Source organism: Malania oleifera, chromosome 8 (genome assembly GCF_029873635.1).
Source record: "Malania oleifera isolate guangnan ecotype guangnan chromosome 8, ASM2987363v1, whole genome shotgun sequence".
NCBI lineage: Eukaryota > Viridiplantae > Streptophyta > Magnoliopsida > Santalales > Ximeniaceae > Malania > Malania oleifera.
The window spans coordinates 31,405,546-31,428,656 of record NC_080424.1 but is presented as its reverse complement, the minus strand read 5'-3'; the positions used below and the strand labels follow the sequence as shown (position 1 = coordinate 31,428,656).

The following is a 23,111-nucleotide window of genomic DNA, read 5'->3' as shown; positions in this document are numbered from 1 at the left end:
AAAAAAAGGGATTTTATTATTATTACTATTTTTTTTTTATATCTTACTTGTTTCGAGAATTGGATGTGGTTTGCAAATGATAAGGGAGAAGAAGGTAGGTTTGAAGGCATGACCTTGATAGTGGAAAGATGAAGAAAGTATTTGAGTTTCGATAGGGGCATTGAGCATTGTTGCATTGATCATGTTCAAACTACCTAAACTTTCACCCACTTGATCATCCATCTTATATTGTTAATAATATAATATTTTGATAGATGAAATAATATCTTGTGGGCATGACAAAGTGTAATTGGGCATGACTACAAAATTGTGTTGGTTTTTGTTGCACACATTTGAATTTTATTACTCATGATCTAGAAAATTCATTGGGTCAATTGGACCAGTTGGTTGAAACATAATGTTATATATATATATATGTGTGTGTGTGTACATTGTTATATAATTGGACGTGTATATTTAAATATGTAATTATATATTTATAAAAGCAATGTCAATTATGCATATTTTATATTAATCACCAAACCCTTTTCGCAAAAAAAAAAAAAAATCCAAAAAATAATTAACATTAAATTTATTATGCAATATTAAATTTGTGTTTATAGTTTTTTCTTCTTCTTTTATTTCACTAATTGGGAGGGTCGAAAGGGACAAGAAAACAAGGCTCTCTCTCTCTCTCCCCAATGTGGAGCAATTATTGTTAGGACCATGGATGATGAGAATTCGCTCTGTGAGTCAGTGGGGACCGTAGATGGTGAGAGTTCTCTGTGAGCCAACGGAGACCGTGGATGGTGAGAGTTTTCTGTGAGCCAATGGGGATCGTGGATGGTAATGGAGATGTGTCTTGGGAGTTGAGTTAGCCGAACGTCCAACTGATGCACGGAAGTCGTGTCCGCATTCCAAACTTTACCTAATCAGCGAGACCTAGGGGGAGACGTTGATCCGTAGGTTTGGTGTAGCACCAGGGAGTTCAAAGGATTTGTTAGTGGCTGGAGTTCCTATGTAATCAAAAAATAAAAAATAAAAAAATAAAAAAATTTATTTTATAGAATAAAAAAATTTATTTTGAGCTTAATTATGTTTTGATTTTTTGAACTCTTATTTCTAAAATTGGGGATGCACGGACAGGGGCATCGGCGCATGCGCATGCCGTTTGCCAGTAATTTCTTGGAGGCTGGGCCCTCTACTTTATTTCTTTTACGTCGCATCAGAATCCTTCAACGATCCGACCGATCCATTTAAGCTTCTGTTATCTTCTCGCAACTCTGTACTCCATACTCGCCTGCCATCTACTTTCTTTCAACGCTCCTCTCAGAGCATCCATCTCTCTCAGCCTTCTCCATCTCTCTCTCTCTCTCTCTCTCTCAAACACACGGGCACACGGTAAATTTGTGTTGATCTTGACCAATATATCTGCTTTTAATTTTCAAAATCGAGCTAAATTTTCTTGTGGATCTGCAGATCGATCGAGCCAGTGGAGGCTTTACCCAGAACTTGCTTAATCTCTGGCATTCTTCCCAGTATTTGTCGAATCTGAAATTAATCAACAAAGGTGTGTCTTCGCCCTCCCTTAATTAGTTGTTTCCGTCGAGTCTCTGATCAGATACCTGCTAGCTTCTTCTTCCTTTGTCTCCGAGCAGTGTGACATTCCTATATTTTATGTTATTATCCCAGACAACTTTCTTTAAAATTTCTTTCCTGTCGCAGCTGAACAAATGATTTGAAGATTCAACGCATCTTGCAGCCAAGGAACAATCTCAATCTGGCATATAGCCGTGACTGTGAAGAGTTCTCTTCCTCTGAGATTCCGAAACCGGAGATCCATCCACTGTAGATCGAGTTTATTCCCTATGATACATATCAGTTGATCGTTTCGCTGGACCTAAATCGTTGACGCAAAGTTGGTCTGGGAGGAATAGGAAATGTTGGTGCTATCAATATGCAAAAGAGGTAAAAGCTTCTCATCGGAATTCTTCAACGCTCCTTCTCCCAGCCTCGATATTTCTCTTGGTTTTTTTTTTTTTTTTGAATCGAAACGTTAGTGTCAGCCTTGATCGATCTCTCTCAGCCTTCTCTCTCGCTCTCTCAATAATTATTGTTCATCTTGATCTATCTAATCAAGCTAGCTAATTTTTATTGTGGATCTGCAGAGCTAGTCAACCATGCGCGCCCTCAACGCATGTAAGTTTTTCTCTACCCTTCCATATATATTTTATATCATGATTGTGTTTGGATAAAAGGAAAATGAACGGGGAGTTAATGTTAAAATCCCACTGCATGTAGAACGACCATGGTCATATATGATTTCTCAGAGTTTTTACCCGTTTTATAATTAAAAATAAATAAAATATAAAATAATACTCGGAACAGGAAATTTTTTCCCAAAATAATGCTCACGTAATCTCGCAGCTTTTATGCTGCGAGATTTAAACTGATGGCCACTCTACCATTGGCCACTCTGTTATCGACGCGTGGCAAAAAAAGAAATAGGGGTAACGTGACGTGTGGCGACGGGTGAAGAAATCTCGTAGGTCCAAGCTGCGAGATTTGAGAAGCCATCGAACGGAGAGACGACGCGTGGCTGCGAGATTACGAGCGATCGTGACACGTGGTGAATCTCGCAAGTCCAACCTGCGAGATTTAAGAAACGATCGAACGGATAGGCGACGCGTGGCTGCGAGATTACGGGCGATCGTGCCACATGGTGAATCTCGCAGGTCCAACCTGCGAGATTTAAGAAGCGATCGAACGGAGAGGCGACGCGTGGCTGCGAGATTACAGGCGATCGTGCCACGTGGTAAATCTCGCAGGTCCAACCTGTGAGATTTGTTTTGCGGGCTGAATTCCTCCCTGAGCCTTCTCAGAACACAATCGTGCAGAGGAGAAGAGAAGAAAAGTTGCAGACCTTCCTTCGAGCTTGCAGACGACCGTTGCGTTGGCAGGTGACCGTTCGAGGTGCAGGTGACCGTTCGAGCTCGGGTGAAGGCGAGGCGAGGTTATTTAAGAGCCGAAGATGGGGTATGTTATTTAATATTTAGAAAAATAACGTGAATATTTTATTTAACTTACTGAGATTTATATGAGATAATTGTTTATGTTTTGAGTTGGTTTGATATCACACGCCGCGTTCCGAGTATTAGGGTTCGTTGCTGCATCTAGAGGAAGGTTAGTTTTTTTAATTAATAATGTCATTATAGTTTATCTTTAATAGTATTTGTATATACTCTGCATAATCATTTAATTTTTTAACAATATAATCTGAAAATTTGAAATAAAAAAAAAGTATATTGATCAAATATTTATGCTTCAAATTATATCTTCAATATTTTAAATTTACATATTCATTAATATCAAAGAAGAAATAGTGTTTAGGACATTTGTTTGTTTGTATTTTTTGTGTTGTTTGTGGGTCTTAACTCACTTTGATAAGGTTATTTTGGAATGCACAATGCCATTTCTAATGGGTATTACAAGTTCTTCCTAATTCGTAACAAATGATTAAAGTAACTTATTTTAAAATAGTTTTAGTGACAAATCTGTATTTAACTCAGGAAATTAGATTATGATATATTTCATGTGAATGAAACCATGCTTAAAGAAGACTGGTCGAGTTGGGAGCCTAAAACCTATAGTTGAGGGTTTGTTAGGGTTTAATAAATGGCATATAGTTAAAAAGAGAAAAAAAAAAAAAGGAAGAAAATTATTTTTTATTACATATAATTTAAAATAAAAATGAATCATATTTGAATAATTTTTGGTTCTTAACTGTATGGAGAAAGTATAATGAAAAAATATATGTATTTCTAATAGAGTCATTAACCTAAACAAACCCTAACTAGTCCGGGATTGAGAGCTTTGCATCCTCATGTCATGTTATTGAGGTTGAAATGACACCATTTTCTTGTTATGATTAAAACTTAAACCATTTTTTACCCACTTCTATATTTATTTTAATAACATGACAAATGAAAATGTATATGAAAATAGGAATGTGAATAAGAAATGGGAGTCTTATGATCCACTATGAATATACATAAGTTAAAATTTTGGTCAAAACAAGTCAAAATATCATTGACTATCTTCTTACTACTTCTCTAATTTAATTTCAATCTTCCAAAATATAAATTTTACATCCCAATGAGAAGCCCTCCAAATTTGGAATTCAAAAACTATATATTGAAATCAAGCCATTTGCACTTTAGTGAAGTTTTTTTAAAATTTATAAAAATTTCATTGATCTTCCTCGGGATTTCAAAAGTATTATAAAATTTTCTATTGTATAATTATCTTATAGTAACAAATAAGTTGTAGTTTGTTGATCTATAAATGCTTAATAATAAAGTTAAAGGGTTATATTTAAGTTAATTTAACTTGTTCAACATTAGTCTTTTATACTCATATTGAGTGTGCTCCATGCCAAAATCATACAAATTTTTTTGTTAGAGTACAATCCAATCTACTACACATGACTATGATTTGTTTGTGTTTGGAATTTGATAATACAAACTATATAAATGACAAAAGGTATGTGGTTAACTAGTTGCCTTTGGGAGATAATGAATCTCATTTTCTTTCTTATGTATAAAAAATAACTTTCTAAATTAGTGACAAGATGAGTTCATTAGAGATAAATGATATATTAAAAATAATTTTTTATTAATGTTTGGAAGCAATGTGAATATGAAAAGGAGCACGCATATAAGTTGAAGGAATTATAAGTTAATTGTTTAGTATACACTCAATGGCACATGATGTTGCTTAAGCTTTTGAATCTATATTTGAGATATGTATATACATACATATATATAAAATTAATTTTATTATATAATATAAAATATAAAATGTCTTTTACTTTTTATGAAATATTAAATAAATATTTGTGACACACGCATTAATTGAAGGCTTGGTTACAAAAAAATTTCAAAGATATTATATGTTATATCTAAAAGTATTTGTTTTCTAAGCGCGAATTTAAATGCCTCCTGCATGGCTGATGTAGTGATGTGAATTGCATGCTGGTAAATATCATAGGTTCTCGCATGCTTCAACTATATTATTATATTGTCTGCAAATCTTTAAGGGCCATTGTAAAAATTGGTCAATGTTCAAATTACACTTGGCATGCTGCCTAAATTTCGATACGACATTTTGTAGAGAAGTCAGAATTGCATGCAAGAATATTTTCAAAGTGACAAGTGAAACGTTTAGAGAATATAATGTGCACATTAATGTATTGAAAATAATTCTTGTTCACTATTCACTTAGCATATGACTTATACATAAAATTATTGTTTTGCGTAGGTCTTTTATATTTACCGGGCGTCAATCTAGATGGCAGGAAGTTCAAGCAGTATTCCGATTCCGGTATTGTTGTACATGGGGGGTAACATTATAACCGGCCAAACCGGTGTTAGTTATAGTATTCCGCCAGTTCAACCTATTATAATTGGTCATAGGTGTAAATTAACTAAATTGCATACGAAGATATACAAGTATTTGCAAATTGATCCAAATCAAAATGAATTGCGGCTAACCGCAAGATACCCGATTAAGGGGCATCATGATACAATCTTCTATGAGGTTGTTCTCGTAACTAGTGATTACGGTTTGCGCATGGTGTTGGATGCACACTGTGTAGGGACGACATATTTGACTGTGCAACTGTGTGTTGAACTCATTCCTCGGATGGGTGTCGCCGCACATGGGCAGCCGGGAACGTCTATTGAGCACGTGGTTGAAGCGGAGGAAGATGCAGATGTTGGTGGGATGCCTGTTGTGGATATGAACGAATGTCCACGATCGTCATTCGAGGCACAAACGTATGAAGGAACTACTATCCATACGAATTATCATGGTGTTTGCGAAGATGTTTCAGCAGAACAACCAGGATCGTTGTTCGCAATAGCGAACAACGTGTTGGACGTGGGGATGAACATCACGAACGATGTTCATTTACAAGATGACACGTACGAGGAGGAAATTGGTGAAGGGACGAACGAGTTCCCCGATGATGTCGACCCACCCCCCGTTAATCGAACGATGGCACGGATACGACAGATTTCATGGACGAACCTCCTATGTATGGTGTAATTGACGTAGAGGCTGCAAATTTGTCCCATGGTGACGAGCTTCCTATACGGGTAACTCGTTGGGATGAATCATCAGAACTGAGTCAAGGGATGCTATTTGGGTCGAAAGATCAATTGATAGCTGTTGTGCGAATATACCACGCTCGAACGCACCATGACTTCTACGTCCTGCAGTCGACCCCACTATTATGGGTTGTTAGGTGTAAGAACTTTGAATGTAGTTGGAGACTGCGTGCGATGTATCGTCAGAAACATCGATTCTTCGAAATCACTCAATATGGTTGTCCGCACACATGCTTGAATGAACTCCTCTCGCAAGACCATAGCCAAATCACGTCGTCCCTTATTGCTAGTGAGGTTGTGCATATGATAAGGGGTGATGCGTCGACCTTAATCGCTACATTGAAAGAATTCATAGATCGTCGTTTCGGCTATTCCATCTTATATAAGAAAATTTAGTTAGGCAAACAGAAGGCAATTGCCCAATTATTCGGCGATTGGGAGAAGTCTTATCAGACGTTGCCTAGGTGGATTGAAGCAATGTGTACTTATAATCCTGGTACTGTCGTAAAGTGGAGGTGGAACCCTATACCAGGTAGCGATCAGACCGTTACATTTGTATCAGTCTTTTGGGCGTTCGCAGCATCTATTCAGGGTTTTCCCCACTGTCCTCCTGTGATATGTATAGATGGGACACACTTGTACGGTAAGTACAAGGGAAAACTCCTTATTGCGACGTGCCCGGATGCAAATAGGCAAATATTTCTCCTTGCATTCGCTATTGTGCAAGAGGAAAGTTTGGACACATGGAATTGGTTTCTATGTTGTCCTTGTTCCATTACCGATAGGGACGACATTTGCCTTATATCAGATAGGCATCCAGGGTTCATCGCTGCAGTGTCTCACAATCCCGATTGGTAGCCACCGCGTGCACACCACCGATTCTGCCTTCGACACGTTGTAAGCAACTTCAGCACGAAAGTGCACAGTGTCAATCTGAAGCGAATGGCTGAGCGGGCGGGAAGGGAGCATCATGTCAGAAAGTTTAACATGTGGATGGAGAAGATCTTCAATGAGGGTGGGGAACCCGCAAAGATGTTCTTCGATCAAATCGCTCCTCATATGTGGACTCAGTGCCACGACGGGGGCAGAAGGTATGGGAACATGATGACATACCTCGTCGAATGTTTCAACGCCGTCCTTAAGGGCGCTCGTAGCCTCCTAATCACTGCCCTTGTGCAACTGACATTTTATCGCGTTGCACATTATTTCAATAGTTGATGTGAGGCTGCTCGTAATGCAATATCAGGAGGAAATGCATTAACTCCTCATACATTGCTTGTGATGGAAAGAAGGAAGTTAAAGGCGACCGGACATCTCGTGACGACGTTCAACCGGTCTAGAGGTACTTTCAGCATCACGACTGCGCAGTTGGGACCTCATAAAGGAAATAACGTGCAAACGCTGTGCATTCAGGATTTGCACGGCTGCTCGTGTGAGAAGTGGCAAGCCTTATACTTTCCATGCTCCCACATTTTCGCTGCATGTGCGGAGACACGACTCAACGCCATGCAGTATGTTGAGCCTTGTTGGACCACCGCCGAACATTATGCGACATATGCGGCAGATTTTCAGCCGATTATGCACGAGGCGTAGTGGCTAGCATCGTCTTTGCCGACTATACAGGTAAATCCAGCGTATGCTCGACATAAAGGTCGTCCAAGGAGCTCCCGTATACACAATGAGATGGACGCTAGGGAAGGTAGAAAAGGAGCACGTGCAGTATATGTCATCAAGAAGGGCATAATCGCACAAGGTGTCCGAGAAGGACCCACTCGGGCGATGCAGCGGGACCGTCGCGTTGATTTCGTATGCAGTTTTATACAATTTGACACCGGTTCTTTTTTATTTATACCTATTTTGATGCAACGATGCATTTACAGGATTGATCCAGGGCCGTCCGATCCGAGCGTTTTGACGATGGGCGATCATCACAGGGCCAGCCGAGCGTGGGCTGAGGGGCATGCGGAGCCCTTGTGCTGCCGAGGGGGCACGCAGTTTGCCGAGCGTTGGTTAGAGGCAGACCCCCGCATTGTCCAGGTGATACGCGATGCGAGATTTTATGGCATTTATCGGATTGCTCATATCCAGCTTGATTGGCATCTTGTCACATCATTGGTGGAGCGATGGAGATCTGAGACACATACGTTCCACCTACCTCATGGTGAGGCCACCGTCACATTACAGGACGTAACTATTTTGTTCGGGTTGCCGATTGATGGGCGAGTTGTGTCATTGGTCGCACTGTCGGACCAGTGGAGGGACCTACAGACCGTTAGGGTCGACTCGCCCTGCGTACTATGTGCGAGCGTTTGTTAGGCGTTGTTCCGCCTAACAGCGAGTTGGTTGGTGCACGCATCCATATGCGGTTCCTTGAGGGGGATGCGTTTCGTGAGCTCCCGGCACATGCAGATGTTCAGACAATAGCATGCCACGCACGAGCCCACTTGTTGCGTTTGATTTGTGGGGTGATCTTCTCGGATGTTTCCAGTAATGCGCATCTTATGTTCCTTCCACTTCTTGAGGACTTCGGAGCATGTCACTCGTACAGTTGGGGGTCTGCCACTTTGGCATGGTTGTACAAGGAGATGTGTCGCGCCGCACACCACTCGAAGACACAGATTGCGGGCCCTCTTCGCTTACCCCAGGTTTGGGCTTGGGAGAGATTTCCTTCATTCGCGCCTACGCGGTGAGGTTTCCTGCAGATTGAGAGGGGTCAGGACGGGCGTCCGGTTGATCCTCTCCCACTCGCATGTCGGTTAGTACCTATTTTATCTATCCCTATATATTCACTCAATAACTATTACGAATACTAATTCGTAATATGTAGTAGTCTTGCATTTGGAAACTTAGATTTCATCTTATACAGATGGAGGGACAACTTGAGGGCATCGATGGTTGCGCTTCACATATTGCCCTGGTACAGGTTCGAGTTGGACATGCACCGGGAGCATGAGGTATAAATTAGTTAAAATATAGCACATGAAAGCATTTCTTTCTTTCTTTCAGTTGTGTATAGTTCGCATAACTTTTTGTTTTGTCTAACTGCAGTTTATATGGATGCCCTACATGGATGAGATTTTAGCCGACATGCCGCCTGCCTATGTAGAAGGGAGGGACCTGTGGGTAGCGTGAGTGCCACTCATATGCTTTCATATTATTGAGTGGTATCTCCCCGATCGAGTCATGCGACAGTTCGGGTTTCGACAGGTTATTCCCGTCCCATTTATGACTTCGGGGGTAGATATTGTTGGGAACGATCTCCACGGCATGGATGGACGCGGTCAAGGGTTCACAGACTGGTCGAGTACGCACGCGATATTCGTCACTGCGTGGGAGCATCGGCGAGACTACATCGTACGAGGAGTGGCGGAGCACAGTCCGATGCGTCTAGATGACCCATACTTCACTTGGTATAGGTCTATCACACGCCGCTTCGTCGACAGGACCGCAGCTGTATATTTGAGCCTCGTAAGAAGATTAATGCCACAACTCATTTTATTATATATACGTTCCAATTTGAATGCGTTAATAAAATATGTTCATATCCTGCAGGCTGACATAGTCATTGAGGCAGAGCAGATCTCGTCAGATCCTGCGATCCACCGATTGATGCGTGCTGCACTGGACCTCGTCCACGAGAACGGTCGACGGATCCCAGAACGAAGAGGTCGACCTGATGTACCAGCACGAGGAGGTCGATCAGCTCCAGTACGAGGACGACATGCTTCCTCTAGTCGTCCAGGGACTCCCATGTCCTTCCTACCAGTCGTACAGGCCGAGTACTTGTTTGGCCCGTCAGCGCCTTATGCGCCTTCCACTGCAGCTCATATTGTCGGACCATCGAGCAGACCGACTGATGCCCCATCCGACTCTGCTGCTACCCCATCCATGTCATTATTATTGGACGATCTTTTCGATGGGGTAGAGGTCGATGCACCCCCTAGGCCGCCTCGTTCTCGTCCCGAGACATCGTATCATTTCTCACCGCGTGCGCTACGCATGGCTGATGATGATGATGCAGCACCTCTTGGGGGAGAGGATTCACATCCAGCACGACGGGCCAGGACACCTGATGATGTTGACGAGCAGGGAGAGGGTAGACGCAGACGGCAGCCACCACGACCTCGCTGCGGCACGGAGTAGTTTAACATTACTTTAATTGCATTTTATTTGTATGTATATCATTGATTGTTTTGATTTCATTTGTATATAATTGATTATTTTTTTTCTTTCTTTTGTATATATCATTTAATAATTCGTATCTCTAAAAAATTCAATACTGCCAAATCTAAAAAATGACACATAATTCGTATCGTCTAAATTTGCATGTCTAGTTAAGTTAATTCCTTAAATTCAATTGTCTTTTACTACAAAATTCGTGCTAAAATTTGTATGTTTGCATGCATTTACGTGCGTCGTCAGATGCAAACGTGTTTCAGCACTCTAAACATTTACACGTTAACTTCCCCTCACCGCCATATATTACATGCACCAAAAATCTTAGGGAGCACTTAATATATGTTCTCTCCATTAAACTCCTAGTCAATTTGTCTTAAAGTATATTAATTAATTACGTATATTAATTTTAATAAAAAAATATAATTGATTAAGTGATATATTAATTTTTAGAGTATGTATATCCTTAATTAAAGTTTATTTCATGATTTTTCTAAACTTATCCTTTAATTAACTATCCAAATTTAAAGTTCAAACAGCATGTAGTTACAACATGTAAGAATCGTTAATTTTGCATTTCAATTTAAATTTGTATAATTACAAAAACTTTAGTATGGTTTTCTCTACATTCTCTAATTAAATATGAATGGGTGACTAAGACAAAAAAGCTTTCTAATAATAATCCAATTTGACCCAAATCCTACTTTCAAACACCAAAAGGATGGGTCAAAATATTTGGTTTAGTATGCTGATAGTCAAACTATAATAAAAAAGAGTAAAAACAAAAAAATTAAGACGTACAAAGAAGTATTGATGCTGCTATTATCTTTCAAAATGTTTAACTTTGTCTTGCAAAGTTTAAATTTAAATAATAAATTTAAAAATTTAAATTGTTAATTCCCTTTTTACAAATTAAAATTAAAATTTAAATAATAAATTTAACTTTGTCTTGCAAAATGTTTAATTGTTAATTTTAAATATTACATCCAATAAACATTTTGCAACATTATAATTATTAGGCATTTTTATAACTTATTGAAAATTTATTTCTTCTAAATTTTTTTTTGTCATACTTAAAGAATTAGTTGGTACAAAGCATCAAAGCATTCAATTCTAAATTTTTTTTCGGTCTCTAATCCACGAGTTTTAAAATATCATTTCATTAAAGGCAAATTTTATTATTCCACATGTAGACCGACTTTAACTAACAAAATATTCATTTCGTCAATAAAATTTAATTATACGAAATTTTGTAGTCTTTTTTGTAAATTCTGGGGTTAGAATCATATTTTGAAATTTTTTTTTGGATTTTATCCAAATTTTTATTACAAAATACTTATTCATAATCAATAATTTCTTTTATGTAAACTTTTTGTTTAAATTTATATATTTACAATTTAAAAAATAAAATTTAACTCAAATCTCGCAGCATGAAGCTGCGATATTTCGCCTCCACGCACGCTGCCTGCTTAAATCTCACAGCATGAAGCTGCGAGATTTTGTCTGCACTCTGCCACGCGTCCCCTTCTCATTGGCCATCAGTTTAAATCTCGCAGCATGAAGCTGCGAGATTTCATCTACACTCTGCCACGTGTCCCCTCATTGGCTATCAGTTTAAATCTCGCAGCTTCATGCTGCGAGATTACGTGAGCATTATTTTGGGAAAAAGTTTCCTGTTCAGAGTATTATTTTATATTTTATTTATTTCTAATTATAAAACGGGAAAAAACTCTGATTTCTCATCCTAATCAGAAATGTCATACATGATTTCTCATCGTGATAAGAAATAGAGACGGATGGATGGAACATGGACTGTTTTTCCGTTTTATTATTAAAAAGAAATAAAATATTAAATAATACTCTTATTGAGAAAAATTTTTCCAAACTAATGCTCATGTATTCTCGCAGCTTATGCTGCAAGATTTAAACTGATGGGTGAGTAGGAAGATGACGTGTGGCACGGAGCTGAGCAAATCTCGCAGCTTGGTGCTGCGAGATTTAAAGCGACCAGCGAGTGGGAAGGTAACGCGTGGCAGGGAGCTCAAAAAATTTCGCAGCACCAAACTGTGAGATTTAAGTTCCAGCGTTTGGGAATGTGACGCGTGGTAGAAATCTCGCAGCACCAAGTTGCGAGATTTGTCTTTGAAATGGCGCGGCGTATGACACGTGGAGAATCTCGCAGGTCTATCCTGCAAGATTTGCTTCATCTGTTCATTTCAGTCCCGAGTGCTCAGAAGACCTTTTGCAGAGGGAGAAACAGAGGCGATTGCAGAGAGGCAGGTGACCGTTCGCTCTTACAGGTGACTGTTCGGGCGTAGGTGATCGTTCAAAGGCGAGGAAAGCTATTTAAGGGAGAAGGTGGGGTAGGTATTGTTTATTTAGCAAAAACGTGAATTTTATTGTTTTACTTACTGAGTTTGAATTTGTTGTATTGAGTTGGAGTTATTTCATAGCTTGGTTTGAATTTTTTCGATTCATTGCTGCATCTGGATGAAGGTTAGTTTTAATTTATTTGCTTTTTTATATTTTTTTTTCATGTTCTGCCTGTTCAATTTATTGCTCATATATATAATACTAAGAAAATATTTTGTAATAATTAGGAGGTGTAAATGTATATCTAATATTTGCAAGTTAAAATTACTGTATATTGGCATGACATACATTTTGAGAAATTCGGATTCCCCATAAAATGATTTTATTTTTTTAAAAATAAACTATTGTAATAAAATAAGAATGTTGTGGTTTAGAGATATGTAAACCTACTCGATCATATATTTTGTAGAGGTTGGATGCATTTTTCTCATCTCAAATGTATTTTTCATTCTCATTGTATTAATATTTTTGTGTAACTAAAAATAGTCTTAAGTTCTAAGAGTTAATAATACTATAGACAAAAATTAATTTCAACTACACTTGTATTTTACATTAATTAAGCTGCACCTACCTCAACTCTCAATTAACTTCAACCTCCAAAAATTAAAACATATTTAATTAATTAATTAATTTATATTTATTTATGTGTTTTGGGACTAGTCAAATTTGGATCACAAAAAAATTGAAACATTATTTTGGGGTAATATTTTTTGTTATTTAAAGTGAATATATATATATATATATATATGTATATATATATATATTTATTTTATTATTATTCTTAATTAATAATTATAATAGGATGGACCGACCAAACAGTCTTAAGCTCTAAGACTTAATAATACTATAGGTAATAATTAATTTCAACTATACTTGTATTTTACATTAATTAAGCTGCACCTACCTCAACTCCCACTTAACTTCAAACTCCAAAAATTAAAAAATATTAATTAATTATTTAATAATAATAATAATAATATTATTATTATTGTTCCAACTAGTTAAGTTTTCAAGAGGAGGATGATTCCACAATTAGAGACAATTCACTAGACATTACCACATTTTGAGAAATAAAGGTAAATTGTTGGCAGTTGTTTGCGTCTGTAGTAAATTAGAATCATATGTCCCTTGACGGTGTTGTATTAGCAATGTTGACTTCTTTATTCATCTTCACAACATAAACAATTACCGCTATTTTGTATATTAATTTAACTAAATATATATAACAATGAGCAAGTATAAGTATTTTGTTTTATGAACAAATATTCACAACTACTCTCATTCTTATTTCTCAATCGCAAACAAACCCATGTAAAGTTAAATTTAGATTTTATCATTTTAAGTTTATTGTATTTGACCAAACTCATAATCAACTAATTCATTTATTTAGAAAAAATATGTTGTAAAAGAAATATTATCATTGTCATCATTTTTAGTTATGTAATTAACAAAACTCTTTTAAATAATGGTAAAACTATGAATAATACGTTGTTTTGTGCTTCAAAGGGTTAGCTAGAGTTCGTAAAAAAGAAAATAGTGTTTCAATTTTTGTAGTTCATATTCTCTAACACATGATTTTTTTTTTCATTACCATTACTTTGTCAAACATTTTCTTATACAAGTAGTATTAGGACAGTCACTTTTATTATAAGTATTAAAAATACGTTGTTATCAAGTGAATAAGTTTATTTTCTTTTCCGAATATGAATTTAAATGTCTCCTGCATGACTGATGCAGTGATATGAATTGCATGCTGGTAGATATTATTGCTTCTCGCATGCTCAAATTATGTTATTACATTGCTTGCAAACGTTTCACGGTCATTGTAAAAATGGGTAAATGTTCAAATTGCAGATGACATGTCGAAATTTCGGTAAGACTTTTCCCACAAAAGTCATAAACGTATGCAAAAATATTTTTGAAGTAACGAGTAAAACATTTAGGGAAGATTGCATGCACATGAACGTAGTGAAAATAATTCTTGATTACTATTGACTTAGCATATCACTTATACATACAATTGTTTTGCGTATGCCTTTTATTTTTCTTGAGCGTTGATCTAAATGATAGGAAGTTCAAGCAGTACTCCGGTGACGGTATTGTTGTACATAGTGGGTCACATTATAACTTGACAAACCAATGTTAGTTATAGTATTCCGCCAGTTCGACTTATTCGAATTGGTCATAGGTGTAAATTAACTAAATTGTATACGAAGATATACAAGTATTTGCATATTAATCCAAATCAATATGCATTGCAGGTAACCACAAGATACCCGATTCAAGGGCATTATAATATAGTCCTCTATGAGGCTATTCCCGTAACTGATGATTACGGTCCGCGCATTGTGTTAAATGTACACTACGTAGGGATGACGTATTTGACTGTGCAATTATATGTTGAAAACATTCCTTACATGGGTGTCACCGCGGATGGGCAGACGGGAATGTCTATTGAGCATGTGGTTGAAGTGGAAGAAGAAGATGCAGATTCATACATGAGTACAGATGTTGGTGGGATGCCTGTTGTGAATATGAACGAATATCCGAGACTGTCGTTCGAGCCGCACACGTACGAAGGACCTATTATTGACATGGATGATCATGGTGTTTGCAAAGAATTTCCAGTAGAACGACCAGGATCGTTGTTCGCAATGGCGAACAACGCGTTAAACGAGAGGATGAACATCACGAATGATGTTCATTTACAAGAAGACACATACAAGTAGGATATTGGTGAATGGACGAACGAGTTCCCCGATGATGTTGATCCACCCTCTCGTGAAACGAATGATGCCATGTATAATGCCGAGTTCATAGACGAACCTCCTATGTATGGTGTAATTGACGTAGATGCTACAGATTTGTTATCGTGGTGAGGAGCTTCCTATACGGGTAACTTGTTGGGATGAATTGTCAGAGCTGAGTAAATGGATGCTATTCGGGTCGAAAGATCAGTTGATAGCGGCTATGCCAACATACCACGCTTAAACGTACCATGACTTTCATGTCGTGCAATCGACTCCATTGTTATGGGTTAGGTGTAAGAACTCTGATTGCAATAGGAGAGTGCGTGCAATGTATCGTTAGAAACACCGATTTTTCGAAATCACTCAATATGGTGGTCCGCACACATGTTTGAACGAACTTTTCTCGTAGGACCATAACCAAATCACGTCGTCCCTCATTGTTAGGGAGATCGTGAATATGATAAGGGATGATGTGTCGACATTAATCGCTACATTGAAAGAGTTCATAGATCGTCGTTTCGGCTATTCCATTTCATATAAGAATGTTTGGTTGGACAAATAGAAAGCAATTGTCTAAGTATTCGGCGATTGGGAGATGTCTTATCAGATTTTGCCTAGGTAGATGGAAGCAATGTGCGTGTATAATCCTGGTACTGTTGTCAAGTGGAGGTGGACTCTTATACTAGGTAGCGATTAGACCGCAACATTTGTATCAATATTTTGGGTGTTCGTAACATCTATTCAGGGTTTTTCCCACTATCCTCCTGTTATGTGTAGATGAGACACACTTACGGTAAGTACAAGGAAAAATTTCTTATTGCGATGTGTCCAGATGCAAATAGGCAAATATTTTCCCTTACATTCGTTATTGTGCAAGAGGAAAGTTTGGACACATGGAATTGGTTTCTGTGTTGTCTTCGTTCCATTATCGACAAGGATGACATTTGCCTTATATCAGATAGGCATCCAGGGATCCTCGCTGCAATGCATCGCAATCCCGATTGGCAACCACCACGTGCCCACTACCAATTCTACCTTCGACATGTGATCAGCAGCTTTAGCACGTAAGTGCACAGTGTCAATCTTAAGCGTATGACTGAGTAAGCGGGAAGGAAGCATCAGATAAGAAAGTTTAACATGTGGATGAAGAGGATATTCGATGAGGGTGGGGAACCCGCGAAGACATTTTTCGATCAGAACCCTCCTCATATGTGGACTCAGTGCCACAACGGTGGCAGAAGGTATGAGAACATGACGACTAACCTTGTCGAATGTTTCAAAGCCATCCTGAAGGGCGCTCGTAGTCTCCCAATCACTGCCCTTGTGCAATTGACATTTTATCGCTTGCACATTATTTCAACAGCCGACGAGAGGCTGCTCGTAACACAATATCGGGAGCAAATGCATTCACTCATATATTGTTAGCGATGGAAAGAAGGAAGTTGAAGGTGACCGGACATCGCGTGACGACGTTTAACCGGTCTAGGGGTACTTTTAGCATCACAACTGCACAGTTGGGACCTCATAAAGGAAACAACGTGCAAACTCTGCGCATTCAGGATATGCACAAATGCTTGTGTGGGAAGTGGCAAGGGTTACACTTTCCATGCTCCCACCTTCTCGCTGCATGTGCGGAGACACGACTGAATGTTATGCAGTACGTTGAGTCATGTTGGAGCACCGTTGAACACTATGCCACATATGCGGCGGATTTTCATCCGATTATGCACGAAGCGTACTGACCAGCATCCTTATTGCCGACTCTACAGGCAAATCCAGCATATGCTCGACATAAAGGTTGTCCTAGGAGCTCCCGTATACACAATGAGATGGACGTAAGGGAAGGCAGGAAGAGGAGCACGTGTAATATATGTCATCAAGAAGGATATAATTGCACAAGATGTCCGAGAAGGACCCAACTCGGGGATGCAGTTGGATCGTCGCATTGATTTCGTAGGGAGTTTGGGACTCATTTAGACCCTTCTTCTTTTGTATATACTTATTCTAATGCAATGATGCATTTTACAGGATTGATTTAGGGCCGTCTAATCCGAGCGTATTGATGATGGGCGATGATCACAAGGCCAGCTGAGCGTGGACTGATGGGCACGCCGACCCCTTGTTTTACCGAGGGGGCACGCAGTTTGCGGAGCGTTGGTTGGAGGTAGACCCCCATATCATCTGCCTGATACGCGATGCAGGGTTTTATGACATTTATCGAATTGCCCATATCCAGCTCGATTGGCATCTCATCACAGTTTTAACGGAGCGATGGAGATCCTAGATGCACATGTTTCACCTACCTCATGGCGAGGCAACCGTCACACTATAGGAAGTTGCTGTTTTGTTCGAGTTGCCGATTGATGGGCGAGCCATGACTGGTCACACTGCCGGACCAGTGGAGGGACCTACAGACCGTCAGAGATGAGTCACCCTGCGTACTATGTGCGAGCGTTTGTTAGGGGTTGTTCCACCTGACAGTGAGTTGATTGGTGTACGCATCCGTATGCGGTTCCTCGAGGGGGATGCGTTTCGTCAGCTCCCGGCAGATGTAGATGCACGGACGATAGCCCGTCACGCACGAGCCCACTTGTTGCGTTTGATATGTGGGGTGATATTTTCTGATGTTTCAGGCAGTTATGCACATCTGATGTTCCTTTCACTCCTTGAGGACTTCGGAGTGTGTCACTCGTACAGTTTGGGGTCCGCTACTTTGGCGTGGCTGTACAGGGAGATGTGTTGCGCTGCTCATCACTCAAAGACACAGATTGCGGGCCCCCTTCGCCTACTCCAGGTTTGGGCCTAGGAGAGATTTCCTTCCTTTGTGCCTACGCGGCGAGGTTTCCTACAGATTCAAAGGGGTCAGGACGGTCGTCCGATTGATCCACTCCCACTCACATACCGGTTAGTACCAACATCATCTATCCCTTCTCATTCACTCTATAAGTACTACGATTACTAATTTGTAGTACATACTAGTCGTTACATTCGGAAACTTACGTTTCATTTTATACAGACGGAGAGATGACTTGAGGGCACCGATGATTGCGCTTCACACATTGCCCTGGTACAGGTTCGAGTTGAACATGCACCGGGAGCATGAGGTATAAACCAATTAAAGTATAGCACATGGTATTCTTTCTTTCTTTCAGTTATTTATAGTTCGCTTAACTTTTGTTTATGTCTAAGTGTAGTTTCTATGGATGCCTTACACGGTTGAGATTCTAGCCAACTTGCCGCCTGACTATGCAGACGAGAGTGACCTTTGGGTAGCCCGAGTGCCACTCATATGCTTTCATATTATTGAGTGGTAACTTCTCGATCGAGTCATGCGACAGTTCGGGTATCGACGGGGCATTTCCAATCGATTTCTGACATCGGGGGTAGATATAGTTGGGAATGTCCTCCACGACATGGATGGGCACGGTCGAGGGGTCACATACTGGTTGATTACGCACGCGATATTCGTCATCGTGTGGGAGCATCGGCAAGACTACATCGTACCAGAAGTGGCGGAGGACGGTCTGATGCGTCCAGATGATCCATATTTCACTTTGTATAGGCCTAACACACGCCGCTTCGTCAACAGGACCACTGCTGTATATTTGAGACTCGTAAGAAGACTTTAACCCATAATTCATTTTGTTATGTATACGTTACGATTTGCATGCGTTAATCAAATATTTTCGTATCTTGTAAGCTAACATAATCATTGAGGCATACCAGATCTCATCCGATCCTGCGATCCACCGATTGATGAGTGCTGCATTGGACCTTATCCACAAAGACGGTCGACGGATCCCAACACGAGGAGGTCGACCTGATGTACCAGCACGAGGTCGACCAGCTATAGTACGAGGACATGCCTCCTTTAGTCGTCCAGTGACTCCCATCTTCTTGTACAGGCAGAGTGCGTGTTTGGCTCGTCAGCACCGTATGCGCCTTCTACTGCAGCTGATATTGCTGGACCGTCGAGTAGACCAACTGACGTCTCATCTAATCTGCTGCTACCCAATCGATGTCATTTTTATTGGACGATCTTTTCAATGGGGAGGAGGTCGATGCACCCGCTATGCCGCCTCGTTCTCGTCTCGAGACATCATATCAGTTCTCACCACGTGCACTCCGCATGAATGATGATTATGCAGTACCTCTTGGCGGAAATGATTCACATCCAGGATGACGGAACAGGATACCTGATGCAGATGACTAGCAGGGAGAGGGCAGACGTAGACGGGAGCCACCACGACCCTAGAGACAACCTCGCTGCGGCACAGAGTAGTTTAGCATTATTTTCATTGCATTTCATTTGTATGTATATTATTGATTATTTTGATTTCATTTGTATAGTATTGATTATTTTTATTTCTTTTGTATATATCATTGATTATTTTCATTTTACTTGTATAATATTTGATTATTTTCATTTCATTTGTATAGTCATGTGTCTTGTGCACACTTCATACTCTTGAAGTTTATTTATATAATTTTTCAAATTAAATTGAGATGAATAAAATAACTTTTATTTAACTAAACAGGGAAAGATTCAACCTTTGCTCCAAAGAATTAAATACTGCCAAATGTAAAAATTGACACATAACAGTTATATATATGTTGCAATATGTAAAGTGCAGAAAACTTCACCCAAAATGACAATGGATAACAAATTTTTGTTATTTTAAGTTTGATTGGTATAACAACATCTACAAGTGTCTGAGATTGCTGGAGGTCATAATAATCACTTTAATTTCATAGAATTGGTACCATCCTATTATTTTGCTAAGTGTATTTAGATCACTTAATTACTACTTGTTGATTGGTTTGTACACTAATTATAAATTCTGTTTTAATTTATCTCGACAATATAAAACAAATAATAATGTGATCTTTTTATAAGTTTATGACAAATAATATATAAAAAAATATTTTGAAAATAATAGTAGTAAGAGATAGAGTAAAGTATGATTTTTAAGGATTTTACCCATAAATCGAAATAAATTTTTTTCATTTTTATTTAACTATGGCCAATTTAGAAAGTAAAATTAGATTCGTGATTATCTATCAATATCTTCTAATTTCTTTTTTTAAAATGTTTGTAAATATCACGTTCTTTTGATTAATACTTCAATTTTACGATAATAGTTTGTCATTATGAATAAATTAGTTTGCATTAGTTGATTGGTCCTTATTTTTAGTCTTATTGAAGACCATTAATAACATAGAAACTTTGGTAAAGTCAGTGAAATTTTAGTTTACATTTTTTTAATACCATATTTGATACATTACTCGACTCTAAAAATACTAAATTATATTTTATTTATTTTTTAATGTGTTTAACTGTTAATTTTAAATATTACATCCAATAAACATTTTGCAGTATTATAATTATTAGGCATTTTTATAACTTATTGACAAATTTTATTTTTTCCAATTATATTTTTAAAAAGTTTTCAAATAATACAAATTATTTTGTCATACTTATATAATTAGTTGACCCAAAGCATCAAAGTAGTCAATTTGAAATTTTTGTTCAGTCCCTAATCCACTTATTTGACTTTAATCATTATATTAATTTTATATATAATTTTCACTAAATTAATGTCATTTTAAAATATCATTCTATTAAGGACAAATTTTGTTATTCCACATGCAATCAATAGTTGACTAACAAAATATTCATTCATCAATAAAATTAAATTATAAGAAATTTTTTAGTATTTTTTTGAAAATTCAGGGGTTAGAGTCATATTTTGAATTTTTTTTTTGGATTTTATCCAAATTTTTATGACAAAATACTTGTTTATAATCAATAATTTCTTTTATATGAGGATTTTTTTTTTATTTTATTGATCAGGTTGCATTTGGCAATAATTAATTATTGGATAATTACTTTTCTTATAATTGAATGTATACAAATACTTCCATAATAAAATACAAATAAGTACTTTTTAATATCATAATAATATATTTTTAAATTTAAATTTTGCTAACACAGCCGGTAAATCTCGCTGGAATAACCTGCGAGATTTACTCAGTGCCATGCGTTACCACCCTGTTGGGCTGAGCCTTTAAATCTCGCAGCTGCATGCTGCGAGATTTTCTCTGCAACCATGCCACACGTCAACTTCTCACTCGCTGGACTTTTAAATCTCGCAGCTTGGTGCTGCAAAATTACGTGAGCATTAGTTTGAAAAATTTTTTCCTAATAAGAGTATTATTTAATATTTTATTTCTTTTTAATAATAAAACGGGAATAAACTCATGGATCATGCATTCAAAACAGATCACACCTCCCTTTCACATGGAGTTTTTTCTCGATTTAACTTTTTTTTAAAAAATATATTAAATAATACCCCATTCTGAGAAGAATTTTTCAAAATGACTTTCACGTAATCTCGCTAGTCCAAGTAGCGAGATTTATTTTTTATAAACGATGTTGGTGTGGACGTGTGGTAAATCTCGTTACTCCAAGTAATGAGATTTATTGAGTAGTGAGATTTACTTTTCATAAAGAATGCTGGTGTGGATGTGTGGCAAATCTTGTTAGTTCATCCAGTGAGATTTGCTTCAGATACTTAATGCCCATCTAGCCCGCGTTCGACGCGTGGCAAATCTTACTGGTTCGTCTAGCGAGATTTGTTTGGATACTTAATGCCCATCCAATCGGCGTTAGACGCATGGTAAATCTCGCTTGTTCGTTCAGTGAGATTTGCTTCCATTGTCTTTGCGAACAGAGAGTGAGTACGCAGGCTTTGCATAGAGATGGGGAGGATTAGAGCAGAGTAGGTTACCATTGTTGAGGCAGAGAGCTGGACGTGTTGCGCAGGTGACCGTTGCGACGAGAGGCTACCTAACTGTCGAGAAGAAGCTATTTAAACTCAAGGAGATGGGGTAAGACACAAATGTATTTTTTACGCTGTTCATAAATTTGAAATTAATTTATTTGATTGAAGAGTTCGTTTGATTAATTAAAGAGTTTAGTGTGCTGTTCACTGTTTGAAGGCTTCGTTCAGAAACGCCCAAGTTTAAGGTTAGGTGTTTTTTCCCATTTTAACTTTTTTTTTTTTAAAAATATATTAAATAATACCTTATTCTGGGAAGTATTTCCCAGAATGACTCTGACATAATCTCGCTACTCGAAGTAGCGAGATTTACTTTTGAGAGACGGGTCTCGTGTTGACGCGTGGCAAATCTCACTGGTTGAACCAGCGAAATTTGTCTCGGATTTGAAATGCCCATCCACCCGACTATCGACGCGTGGCAAATCTTGCTGGATGAACCAGTGAAATTTGCTTCAGCCATTACTTAGTTGTTTCTCCTTCCATTGTCTTCACGAATAGAGAGTGGTACCTTTGCAAAGAGACGGGGAGAAGCAGAGCTGCAGGTTATTGTTGAAGGAGACAGGCCGGACGTGTTATGCAGGTTACCGTTGCGATGAGAGGGGTTCTAACCATTAGGGCGTGCATATATAAACTCGAGATGGGGTAAGACATATTATGAATGTTTCATTGTTCATAAATTTTGAAATTAATTTATCTGATCGAAAGTTTGTTTGATAATCAGAATTGATTGAGTTTAGAGTGCTAAAAACTTCATTCGGAAACGCTTTTCTTTAAGGTTAGAGTTTTTTTTTTGTATTTGAATTTTATTTTTTATGATACTG

General features: G+C 38.2%; 3 protein-coding genes across 9 annotated transcripts; all 3 read left to right on the top strand.

The window, feature by feature from the left end:
* Positions 1 to 1,219: 1,219 nt before the first annotated feature.
* LOC131161493 (uncharacterized) lies at positions 1,220 to 10,470 on the top strand. 7 transcript variants are annotated; one of them, XR_009138485.1, is made up of 9 exons: positions 1,265 to 1,380; positions 1,459 to 1,549; positions 1,705 to 1,947; positions 2,148 to 2,178; positions 2,407 to 3,162; positions 5,299 to 8,904; positions 9,016 to 9,103; positions 9,198 to 9,617; positions 9,702 to 10,470. XR_009138485.1 is itself a non-coding variant. In XM_058117294.1 (8 exons), exons 7-8 carry the CDS (start codon positions 9,333 to 9,335, stop codon positions 10,290 to 10,292), a joined length of 876 nt encoding a protein of 291 aa, XP_057973277.1. In that variant the 5' UTR covers positions 1,220 to 1,380; positions 1,459 to 1,549; positions 1,705 to 1,947; positions 2,148 to 2,178; positions 8,030 to 8,904; positions 9,016 to 9,103; positions 9,198 to 9,332; the 3' UTR covers positions 10,293 to 10,470. The 7 variants fall into 7 exon arrangements, 2 of the variants coding, with proteins under 2 accessions (XP_057973277.1, XP_057973278.1); XR_009138486.1 differs by having other exon boundaries at positions 2,368 to 3,162; XR_009138484.1 differs by lacking the exon at positions 2,407 to 3,162 and having other exon boundaries at positions 1,220 to 1,380.
* A 6,144-nt stretch (positions 10,471 to 16,614) lies between these two features.
* LOC131161492 (uncharacterized) lies at positions 16,615 to 19,983 on the top strand. Its single transcript, XM_058117293.1, has 2 exons — positions 16,615 to 19,062; positions 19,175 to 19,983. The coding sequence occupies exons 1-2, from the start codon at positions 18,778 to 18,780 to the stop codon at positions 19,583 to 19,585; spliced, it is 696 nt and encodes a 231-aa protein (XP_057973276.1). The 5' UTR covers positions 16,615 to 18,777; the 3' UTR covers positions 19,586 to 19,983.
* On the top strand, positions 17,892 to 18,762 carry LOC131162633 (serine/threonine-protein phosphatase 7 long form homolog). The gene is made up of 2 exons (XM_058119242.1): positions 17,892 to 18,242; positions 18,643 to 18,762. Exons 1-2 carry the CDS (start codon positions 17,892 to 17,894, stop codon positions 18,760 to 18,762), a joined length of 471 nt encoding a protein of 156 aa, XP_057975225.1.
* Positions 19,984 to 23,111: the final 3,128 nt, after the last annotated feature.